Source organism: Tachypleus tridentatus, chromosome 11 (assembly GCF_004210375.1).
Source record: "Tachypleus tridentatus isolate NWPU-2018 chromosome 11, ASM421037v1, whole genome shotgun sequence".
Taxonomy (NCBI): domain Eukaryota; kingdom Metazoa; phylum Arthropoda; class Merostomata; order Xiphosura; family Limulidae; genus Tachypleus; species Tachypleus tridentatus.
Genome location: NC_134835.1, coordinates 68,786,631 through 68,799,072, shown reverse-complemented (window position 1 = coordinate 68,799,072; position 12,442 = coordinate 68,786,631). Strand labels below are relative to the sequence as shown.

The 12,442-nt window shown below is 32.4% G+C and overlaps 1 protein-coding gene across 1 annotated transcript; it reads right to left on the bottom strand.

The window, feature by feature from the left end:
- Positions 1-231: 231 nt before the first annotated feature.
- Positions 232-5,911, bottom strand: LOC143232382 (aldehyde dehydrogenase 1A1-like). Its single transcript, XM_076467742.1, has 12 exons — positions 5,756-5,911; positions 5,352-5,456; positions 5,024-5,164; positions 4,535-4,661; positions 3,873-3,934; positions 3,355-3,597; positions 3,139-3,241; positions 2,643-2,827; positions 2,049-2,371; positions 1,564-1,638; positions 1,118-1,157; positions 232-442 (listed from the first exon to the last, which is right to left on the bottom strand). The coding sequence occupies exons 1-12, from the start codon at positions 5,804-5,806 to the stop codon at positions 410-412; spliced, it is 1,488 nt and encodes a 495-aa protein (XP_076323857.1). The 5' UTR covers positions 5,807-5,911; the 3' UTR covers positions 232-409.
- Between the last annotated feature and the right edge of the window lie 6,531 nt (positions 5,912-12,442).

Here is a 12,442-nt window from a genome sequence, read left to right as displayed (position 1 = left end):
CAAAATGAGTTCTAGTATATTCTTTATCTAAAGACAGATATCCCACAATAGTTTTTTTTAGTTGTATATTCATTAATTTTAGATTTTATGTATGTATGCATTTGTCTTTTCGTTTAGGACACAATTGTAACGTAGTATTTGTTTGCAGCTGTGGGTTTTTTTCAAATGGTACAATTTTTTTTGTTCTTCCCCCCCCTTGTAACTGAAAGAAAGAAGTTACAAAGTATCTCATATACAGAAACAAAGTATGATTTATTGCAGACAAATAGGATTTTAACAAGTTCCAAATTATTAGTTATGAACAAAGCACCACAATATGTAGAATAGGAACATACTGAAAATACATCTTGTTAGGTATAAAAAAAAAAATTATCCATATATTGAAGGATGTGAAACTGGAGATGAATATTTAAGAGTTCTTTTGTGGAAGTTGAATTGTAACCTGGAGTTTGAAATAGAAAAAAAATAGCAATCAGTAGTGATAATAGTAGTCACATAGTAGGAAAGTTATATAACAAGGTATAGTTAAGAAAAAACTTTAACAACTTCAACATTGATAACTAAACCAAAATTACTGAAGCATCCAATATACAATCATCATTTATTTTGAAAATGGCTGTATATTTATAACCACTTATAATCATGGCTGACCACAGGCCATTTACCATTATGCTATCTTGTATTCTTCAATGTCCAGATAGAATCTGTCTACACCAAAGTACAAGATATTTGCTCGAGGTCATTGCTAATTTTTGCACCTAAATCCACCAACAAGCTGTTGAATTACAGTATGGATTTTAACAAAGGATATGGTTTTCTTTCCTATACTTTTTGAAAATTGAAGGTGCATGGAGTGAGGGGGAAGCTTATACTAAAAAACCCATAATTAGACCAACATGATAATTAAATAGTTTGCCAATACAGATCACATGTATTCCACCACTATGCACTATATCCAAGTAAGTGAAGAGCTTAGACAATGGGAAACATACCTCGTCAACACAACATATAAACAGCTATCTGTTAGAGGTTCCCCTCCCCCTCAAAAGTTTGTGATGGAGGCCCTGCATTAATTTAAAAATAAATATGGTCATGTATTTGCACATACATTACTTACCGTTTTAATTTCTGTGTATTCATGAAGAGCATCTTCTCCACTGTAGAGTATAAAACTTGGAATTAAGTACTGATTAAGTCACAAAATAAAGTAATTTATGCTATTACTCATAAAACTTGTTTGTACTGAAAACAACTTCACATAAAAGACATTCATACAAACACCTGTTGAAAACATAAATAATCAGTGTTTAATAGAAATTTAACAAACTATAAAAAAAAACAACAACATTAAATGTATGGAAAATAAATTGGTTATCCTTAAGAATTTTTAATAAAATAAAATAGGAGAAACAAGATATAAATTAATTATGCTGGGGTATATTTTCTTGATTCATATAAAATCTTGTTGATATTATGTACAAGCTATCAAATGTTTGATTAAATATACAACATTCTTTGGTTGAAGTATACATGTACACACAAACATGTAGCATATAAACTTACAATTCACGACCTTGACCAGACATTTTATATCCTCCAAAGGGTGTTTGTGGCTTAAGTGCTAAGTAACAGTTTACCCTGAAAAATAAATTTATTCAAAATATGTTCAAACTATTTTATTTTACTATGTTAAACATACAAAAAGAATTAAATATTATATTTGAAGTGTATAATATATCAGGAGGTAAAGACAACTAAAAGCTCCGATATTTGACTAGTATATACTTTCTATTGCATAGAAAGGAAGTCAAGATTGTAATTTAAATGTTACAAATAAAATAAAATATTTTGTAAGTTAAGTGTAGTACTTTTAAGAAGTTTAAAAATTTGCCTTAATTTCTATCAATCAAGTTATTTGCATTTAGTTTACATGCCATTATTTGGTGAAATGTTCATAGCAGAAGAAATGTTTGTTACAAAATGTAGAAATTACATTCTTCAAAATAAAGACAGTGTAAAAGTTGTATACTTATTAGGAATATATTTACCATATGGTTCCAGCTCTGACACCTTGAGAATACATCAAAGCAGTTTCCACATTATTAGTGCAAATACCAGCTGCTAAACCATAATGAGTATTATTAGCTCTTTCAATAACCTCATCCAATGTTTTAAATTTTATCAGCTGTTGCACAGGTCCAAATATTTCCTCTTTAGCAATTTTCATGTTGTCAGTAACTGAAGAAAATACTGTTGGCTGGATAAAATACCCCTTTTCTCCAAGACGCCCACCACCACATTCTACTTTTGCTCCTTCCTTTTTGCCAGATTCAATGAGGTCCAAGATTTTTATAAACTGCTCATTATCAACCTTAAAAAAACAACCATTTAGACAGTAAACTTACCGAGTAAAATTTGTATGCCAATTTATCCAAGTTTCAAAACCAATTATAAAAAGTTATACCTAAAATTGTTTTAAACTTAATACTCAAAGACTAAACAAATTCCAAAACAACAATTTACAGAGAAACAATTTAAGATTACTATGAAAAGAGAAAATTTACTATACGATACTCTCTCCCTCTGCAAGTTAGGGTCAGTTCCGTTTGATGTAAGAAGTACAAATTAAACTTTTGCAATACCTGAGGACCTTGTTCAGTCTTATCATCAAATGGATCACCAACTATCTTTCTCATTGCCCGTTCTTTGCTCTTTTGTACAAATGCATCATAGATTTCCTCTTGTATATAAGTACGTGATGCAGCACAACAACATTCTCCTTGGTTGACAAAGCATGCAAAGTGAGCAACCTCAACTGCCTTGTCCACTGCAATAATAGTGCAGTTTAATGTGGTCACAAGAAATGGAAGTACAAAAGTGAAGGTTAAAGATGAAATAATATTGGACTAAATTTGAGATACTACCCCACTTTGGAGGTATGTTATTTATAAACATACTATTTCTCATTCCTACAAATGCTCAAGTAGTTTTATATTGTAAAGTTGGAATATATGAAGTGAAGGAATAATATTTAAAAACAAAAAGAAGGTTAAAAATAAGATTGTTTAAGAGTAGGTAGTTGTAGCAGCAGATAGTTAAGATATAGGAAACCAGAAGATTAGAGTATCTAGTACTTACAGTCAGCATCTGCAAACACTACCAAAGGACTTTTTCCTCCCATTTCAAGAGTCACTCGTTTAGTGTTGCTTTTACCTGCTGCTTCCTGAATTAACTTGCCAACCTAAATTTAAAAACATTGAAAGGGAGAGATAAACTTGTAACAAAAGTCAGGCTTTGAAGATAGATTTTGTTCTTTTATATTAGTGTAACAGAACTACTAAGAAATAAACTCACCTCAGTTGAACCTGTAAAAGAAACCTTATCAATATCAGGATGTTCAGAAATAGCTGCCCCAGCAGTCGGTCCATAACCGGGAATAATGTTAACAACACCAGGAGGAAAGCCAGCTTCTTTAATTAAACTTGCTGCATACAGAGCTGTTAGAGGAGTTTGTTCAGCAGGCTTGAGTACAACAGTGTTTCCAGCAGCCAAGCTAGGCCCAAGTTTATTTGTCATCAGTAAGAGAGGGAAGTTCCACTGTTAAAAAAACAAAACAAAAAATGGATACATATTAAAAGTCACTTAGTAAAGAACTGTTCTTAAATTACATTGAAGAACATAAATTACATTAAAGAATAATTTCATGCCCATCAGTATGTTTCCAAGAAAACATTACATTTCTGTACTAAGAAGTCACACACCTGTTGAGTATGTAGGTACTCAATGTTTGTATTAAAAAGGGTTACTTAAAGGAATGATATAGTAAAAATTATGTTAGTTTTGAAAAGTAAAGTGTACAAAGAATTTCTTACAGGAATAATCATGCCACAGACTCCTACTGGTTCAATTCTTGTAAAGCTGAAAAGATTACCATCTGAAAAAGTAAAGACAACACATGTTTATTCTGAAAAGATAAAACTAAAGTTAAAGAATATTTTAAATGTTTAAAAATTAAGTTGGGAGTGTAAAAGGATAAAAGTTGAAAAAGGCAAATTTTCCACATGTACACTAACTATACACCTTTTCTTGACAAAATGAGGAGTTTCTTCAGGGAAGATTTCACACAAAGAGTACATTTCTGTACACAGAAGGAATGGTTTTACAGCACTTCAATTCAGGATCAAGTACATCCTTCCATTAACAATATACTCAGAATACTTTTATTGGTTTTAAGTAAAATGGTACTTTAGGAGTGGTTTTACTAATGAAAAACAAAAAAATTAAATATATTACAAAAGTTATAAATAATAACTAATATTCCTTAGAAAAAATAAATCAGCATAATTTTTTGCCTACAAATTATAATAAGGAGATTCATTTTTTGAGTGCTTAGTAGCAGGAACAATTACAAAAACAAATTCTGAAAGATAATTTCTTAAATAAACAAACAGGAGCATTTCTATGTAATTTACAATACCGAATAGATATTTAAAAAAACATTTGTAATGAGGTTTCTCTACCTTACTTTACTTACCTGCTGGTATAGTCTTTCCATGAATCTTGTCAGCCCATCCGGCAAAATAACGAATAGATTTTATTCCCATTTCCATATCTTCTAAAGCATTTTTAAATGGCTTTCCACAATCCGTAGTTTCCAGGCTCTAGATATAAATGATAGAGCTCAGGGATAATAGAAATTAGAATAAATTATACTAAATGAAGTTAAAATGTACTGAAGTCAGTACATTATTCAAAAACAACTAATGCAGGTGTAGAAATAAAAAAGCATTTAATAATTGAGAGTTGCATGATATCCTCTGTACAGAAATTCTTGCTATCAAGAATTTAACTAGAAATATTAAGAGGCCACTGAAACAAAATTTCTTTAAAAATATTTTTATTCTAAAAATACAATTTACACTTAAGGTTTTATGCATCATGTTTTTGAATTAATTTTTCCATCATTCAACCAAAATAAAAGAAAAAAAAACATCCAAAGTTTACAGAAACTTAGCCTACTTACAGCTAAGTAGTCCTTATCTCGTTCCAGCAAGTCAGCAAATCTGTTGAGTAGCCTTCCTCTCTCAGATGCATCCATAGTACGCCATGCAGAACCCAACTTAAATGCCTCTTTAGCTGCCTGTACTGCCTTATCAACATCTGCCTATAAAAACAATATTTTTAAAAAAATTGTTTATCAAAACGGTTACAAAAAGAAGAAATCTAAAACCTGAACATAAAACGAGTTGTCTCAATTTAATTTATTGGAGTAATTAGATTGTAGTCTTCAAACTTCTATTGAAGAGCTCATCTAGAAATTGAAGTTATATGGATCTGAAAATTTTTCAAACCTTGTCTCCTTCCTGTACATCCGTTATCCTTTCTCCTGTTGCAGGATTGATTGTTGGAAACACTTTTCCACTCACAGACTTATGCCATTCATTGTTGATAAAGATCTGTAATTGCAAAGTATGTCATACCACACTGAATTTACTGTAGAGCTTTCAAAAACTTACCACTAACATTATTAAATCTTTGGATTTTTAGCAACATAAGATGGGCAAATCATACGAAATCACCATCAATACAATTCAACTTTGTCCACAAAGAACTTAATAAATTAATACCAAAGTTCTTTGAAAATGAAGTTAAACATATTATAAAACGTACTCTAAAATGAATACCTTAAAATTAATAAACACGTTTAAGACCTTATAAACTACCACCAGAATCAAAAAACTAAAATCATACAAACCTCGGTAAATTTTACTTCAGGATTCCTCATGGCTCCAATATTCTTTCGCATGTAGTCACAACTCACAACCACGCTACTCAAAGCGTTCTTCCGTATACAACAAGTTTTATACCTATTTTAGAATGACCTTGAGAGAGAAAAGCGCTGCTTGTGAAACCGTTTCGTGAGATATAAGAAAATTTCGCACAACACTTTCACTTTTATTGCTTAAAAGTAAAATAAACATTTTAAAGGCATTATATATGGTATTAAAATTACTCTTTTCAATTTGATTTCGATAAACGTTGATATAAAGTAGAAGTGAAATTTGACAAATATTTTGAGCGTCAAATTACATAGTTATCTTTGCCCTTTTAAATGTCTGTCGGTGTTTGGGTAAGTAAAGTTCATACCCTGGAGGGTCAGGTTCTCTATGACCTCTTTCTCCTTACCGTACTTATGTTCTTGACGAATTGGTATTTATAATTGTAGAACTGAATATTATTTTGATCCTTTTCAGGGCAATGTCCGTGTATTGTGGCTCATATATAGTGATTATTTTATTCTATCAGCAGAATGTCAAGTTTGTTGGTGGCATTTTTTTATTATTATTTAATATATATATATATGCATATATATATTTTTATTATTATTATTTTTTGTTATTTAATATATATATATATATTTAAATTTATTTTTATATTTAAAATTTAAGTTAACTGGGGAGAGATATTTAGGACTAGCTTCATCATGTATGAGGTTCCTGTCTAGTTCGCATAGTAATTCGTTTTTCATCTAATTCTTATTAATACATAGTATTATTGTACTATGTAGGAGTCTATCTGGTATGGTTGGTATGTTCGAGTATTTGTGAATGAACTGAGATGATATAGTTCTTGGAACTCTGTATGCAGTTGTGAGGAGTGTGTTTTGGATTGTTTGTAGTTTGGTTTTAATTATTTTATTGCTTACAGTTATCCATGCTGGAGCTGCATAATCTATTACAGGTCTAATATATGTTTTATTGATTTTTAGTATGTTATCTGTAGATGCTCCACTGTTTTTACCAGTTAGACTTCTAGCATAGGTAGTTCTTCGCCAGACTTTATTTTTAATTTCGTTCACATGACTGATCCAAGTTAGTTTTGAATCGTAGGTCAGACCTAAAAATTTTGCCGATGGGGCAATCTGGAGTAGTGTGCCATTCATATATAATTCTGGCTGTTGTTTTTCGTGTTTTGTCAATTTCGTAAAGACTACGAGTGGTGTTTTTGCTGTGTTTATTGTTATTCTATATTTTTGACAGTATTCACTTACTCTATTTAGTTGCGGTTGTATGTTAGTGGCTGCTATCGTGGGTGTTGCGGCACTTTTCCAGACTACCACATCATCTGCGAACTGTGAAGAGAATCCATAATTCGGATCCCTCAGTGGCATATTGTTTACATACATGATGAAGAGTATAGGGCTAACCACCCCTCCTTAAGGGACACCAGCTTCAGGAGTAAAGTATTCAGAAAATGTTCCTTCAACATTTACTCTACACTTTCTATTTTCCAAAACGTTAGATAACCAGCGAATAATTCCTCGTGGTAGTTCCATTTCATTCGTTCGGAACCTTAAACCATCGTGCCATACAGTGTCGAATGCTTTCTCGATATCAAGGAAACAAGCGACAGTACATTCTTTTTTATTGAAGCTATCTATTATGATTTCGGTTAATCTGATTAGGTGGTCTGTCGTTTGTCTAAATCTCCTGAATCCATTTTGTTCTTTTGGTAATTTTGATGTTATCTCCAAGAATGTGGAGAGTCTATCACTGATTATTCTTTCAAGAATTTTGCCTACACAGCTGGTAAGGCTGAGGTGAATCGAACTCCTGATTGTAGAGTTGTAAATCCGGAAACATACCGCTGTACTAGCGGGGGGTTACTCGATGACAATCTACGTTAGCCGTCTCTAATTTAGCAGTATAAGAGGGAAGGCAGCTAGTCATTACCACCCACTGCCAACTCTTTTACCAACGAATAGTGGGATTGGCCGTCACTTTATAACGTCCCCACGGCTGGGACGGCGAGCATGTTTGGTGCGACCGGGATTCGAAACCGCAACTCTCACATTACGAGTCGAACGCCTTAACACGCTTGGCCATGCCGGGGCCCTTTTGATAACTAATAAATTGTCAATTTTAGCTAAAGGACGGTATAACCAACGTTTTTGGAACATATTTTCATGATTTTTGTTCATGAAGTTCAAAATTAGACAATGAGATAATTTTTCTTGCAATACTTATATCTTTTTATGACAACTTTCAATCTTTCAGGCTGGCATTATTTTTCTCATAACTTCGCAGGATAGAATGTTTGCGTGTTTGTTTTTGAATTTCGCGCAAAGCTACACGAGGGCTATCTGCGCTAGCCGTCCCAAAGTTAGCAGTGTAGAACTAGAGTAAAGGCAGTAAGTCGTCACCACTCACTGCGAATGTTTCCATCTCAAATGTAAATGAGAAGGCAGAAAGGTTTCCAACTTTTTTGTTAATTTTATAACCAGTGGCGTGTGAATTTTTATATTGCAAATTTTTTAAAAATACAGGTGAATAAGAACAGTTTAATATGAATCTGATATTGTTGTACAAGACATAAAGATATTGAACTTTAAAGTGTAATGGGAAGAGATTTTATTCAGATATATTTACTTCATTTCCCTGTATTCCCAGACAAGCATGCCAACATGTGTATATTCAGAGAAAAACATCTTTAATTTATTTAAACAAATTCTCAAGTTTAAGACAATAGAATTAATAATGCAAAAAGCTAAAAACGAACAGCTATAGACCATACATCAATATTTTCTCAGGCTTTGTGGTACACAGTTTACATAACTTTAACCTAATTGAATAAATATGCCGATTTATAAGTTACCCAACATATTTTATGAAAGATAAAGTTAAATTGTTTTTCTTTTGCGTAGATATATATAAATATTTTTCTCATTCCCTCTCTCGTTATATACATTTATTCATGTGTGTGGATATTTAAAGTTCATTGCATTAGAATTAAATGATATCTATAATAGGTAAATATATGTTAACAAAACAAAGTTCCAGTGGTATCAAATCCACCAGAAACGGGGAGAAATTATCTTAAGCATATTATTTATTTGATAGTCTTAGTTTAGTTTAGAGTATTGGAGAACCAAGACGGACTAGTAGTTCCCACGTTGTCCTTAAAAATTATGCTAAAACTGGGAAATCGACACAGTACACAGGAAGCAAAACAGTGGTGCGTAGACTAAGATATTTGCTATTGCATTGTTTCTGTTTCTCTTGAGGTGTGTGTTTACCTGTGTTCTTCTAAACTTTTGTGTTATGGAAGTTTTGTATCTCACTATATATGAATTAGATGACTTATCATCAAGAGGAAAAGTCAGAAGGTGATAAATGAATGAAAACCATTAGGAACAGTTGTCAAGTATGGGAGAAGTCTTCTCTTGGACATCAGATTTTTGTCATTGTTTAAAAGATCCATAACATCTTCATTGAGGTCATAAACCTAGGAAAGAAACTGTCAGGATCTGGTGAACCCAGAATAGCTTGTTGGATTTTCTTCCTGAAGCTTAATTTTAGAGCGCAGGAAGCATGTGGGACTGAAGATAGCCGTAAAGGTGCATGATCTAGCGAATTAAAAACACGATGATTTGAAAAGTTTAGTTGAACCACAGCTACAGTCAGTGCTAAGATTAGCTGAAATATAGAGAGTGATGGTACTGTCGGTGGACAAAATCAACCAGTTCGAGGTATTTTGTCATCAAGTGAGATAGATATCACAGACTAGCAAATGTGGTGATATGTGGGGCAGTTTTGACCTCATCTTGCCAGAAGATATAATACTAGAGCAACTACAGTCATGGAAAAGCCTGAGGTTATGAAGAGTCAAATGATATCTGATAATTTGCTATTCTGTGTCCTAGGGCAGGGGGCTAGCATATGTTCAAGCATTGGGGATTCATCAACAAGTCTACTACACTGAAACCCTAATACCTAAAACATCTCGTATCTGTGACAGAAGTTAAAAAAATGACATAGTTAAGTAAGGCACAATTACAGAACTGGAATGCAATTGCAGCCGAGTCGTATGATCATTTCAGTCAAGTAGAGAGCTGAGCTGTTTATCAGGGCAATTTCCAAGCCTGAAAGAAAAGTTCGTCAGTGAATTTGACCATTTATGCAGACACACTATGAAAATGAATACGCTAAAATGGAATTTATCAAATGGTGAAAGATTAATTATGATTGGACTTTGCAATCTAAATCTAGGTAAGGTTTGTTACAGGACAACAGTAGTCATATTTAACTTGAACATGTTAACGGCGTCTCACAGATGAACATACTGTTGATTTTATTAGTTAATTTTGCCGTGAGTATTGATTGACCTGCAACATATTGTACGAGCACGCAGAGCATCTGGAAAATAGCTGAAAGTATCGTTATTAGCAAGGGTAACCAAATAATGATCAAATGCTTTCTAACTTTCATGTAATTTTTAGTTTTCCTACACATTGATATTCGACCATATATACTTCCATCTGTTTATTATATGGAATTGAAGCATCAATGTTTTTGTTCTTATTTTGTTTATATATAGGTTATATGAATAAGTTATGTTACGTCGTGTTGTTGTTTTTCAAAGGGAAGCTACATAATTACTTTTTATTTTGCTTTTGTTCATTTTAGTGCTAGGTTTTAGCACTTGTTTGTCTTCCTGCATAACTTCTCGTCTTATCTGTTCTATTTTTATTTATTGTTTTTCTCCCTAGTTATTGAATATTGCACTCAGATTTCTAGTAAAGAAAAAAACATCAGGTCAATAAACATTTTTGCATGTTATCGTGTGGTTTCTGGTTTTTATTATCTGATCTCACACAAGAAGTATACAATGGGAAGAACAATAATCATGACTGTTGTTGCTACATAATTACACATTGATTTATCTCTCCAAATTCTGTCACTTGATATGTCACTAAAACATTGTTCCTGAACTGTACTACCAGAGTAAACCCTTTGTTAAAAGTAAATTATGGGTATTATTGAAAGTGAAATAGGAAATACAACAATAACATGTAGAAGTGTGATGGAACTATAATGATTGAAGTCAGAGGAGTAAATAGTCCAGTCCCCCGCTTTTCAACAACTGTCCTGAACAATTGCCTTGGTATATGACAGAACAAAGAGCCATATAATATGATCCTTATATGTGGAATTGTTAGTAATTTTCTACCACGTGTAGATGTCACCATACAGCAATTGCATTTGACTAGTCCTTTCTTCAAGAAAATGTACTGAACAATTTTCTCAATATATTATTAATGAAGCAGGTAAACAAGGCATTTGTTAGCCCTTTATTTAATGTAAAATATTTCAACATTTTCAGGCACACGTGTATGTTGTTTAGAAATAAAACATTACTCATGAAAGGAACTAAATTATTTTTACCCTAGTTACCCACTGTACTGAGTTACAAACATTTTTTCTGATGTAAATATTGCTGTATTTACCCATGCTATGTGAAAATACATAGTCATGAAGGTAATAAATACATTGCAAAGAATGGTACTATTGTTTCATGTGTATATAAATACATTATACTATGATTTATCAGTCTGGAAGAGAAAGAGACAGTTTTTCTTAATGTCGAATGGTGTCATCTTTCATAAATATGATCCTTTTAAGTTTTATGAATTGAACAAAAATAGTTTCACTTTGTTATACAATACTGCCAGTCTTTGTTTATTTTTTAAACTCAAGTTAGGTAATACAGATTTGCACTGAAATATATTTTCTGTTGAACATCCTGTTATGATGTGGAACTGAACTTTGCCAGTTGCTCTTAGTGGAAATCATCACAACTGAGAGTGTAACAGTGGAATATGATCCCTACAACTTGTGGCAATCAAGAAGCCATTCCATAAGGTATAGAAGCCTGCATAAAGACACTGTTTTGGCAGCCCTCTCTCCTTCATGAAATGTGCTGAACAACTACTTTGTCATAATACATTATGCCACATATTGATATAGGATATAGAAAGCAGTATCTGCACCTGTTTTTTTTCTGCTCACCATACTATTATAATCATGCTATTATCTCACTCGTGAAGAAAAATTAAGTTGAATCTGGTTCTAGGTTTCTCAAAATGAATATTCACTCATTATTTGTTGCAAGGTGAATAATAACTTATTTATAAAAAATATTATTGCTACACTAAGTTTTCATAGCACTATTACAGGTGAGTTTATGTGCCTAGGTGTGGGCTTAATGCATCTGGCATAAATGCTAGCTTTATGAACTCTGTTTTTCACATCTCTTACAATGAACACTTCTATTTTTGACTTAAAATACAGGATTCATTTTCTGAGCATGCATCCTAAAATTCAATGTTCAACAGTCTCTGCTGATATCAAGGATGAGGGCTTACTTTGTTCAGATGTCCAAACAACTGTATTATTGGATTGAATGCAGTTTCACTTTATGCTAATGATACTTTCAACAGCTTGCTGTGATTGACCAACTTACATTCACCTAATGGTTCATCATTAGTAAATATCAAAATGCATCATTTGATATTTGGTATTTTCAACCCAAGTGGTCCCTTAAATGATATTGGCTAAATGGTGGCTAGGTCAAACAATTTAGAACTCATGCATAACTGGTC

What these genes read in the sequence shown, in the direction of transcription:
- LOC143232382 (XM_076467742.1), bottom strand. Translation starts at nt 5,806, where the DNA reads ATGCGAAAGAATATTGGAGCCATGAGGAATCCTGAAGTAAAATTTACC. An exon ending in GAGATAAGGACTACTTAGCT is followed by an intron (nt 4,662 to 5,023) that starts GTAAGTAGGCTA and finishes ATTTATATCTAG; the next exon opens with AGCCTGGAAACTACGGATTG. An exon ending in AGACTGAACAAGGTCCTCAG is followed by an intron (nt 2,372 to 2,642) that starts GTATTGCAAAAG and finishes TGTTTTTTTAAG; the next exon opens with GTTGATAATGAGCAGTTTAT.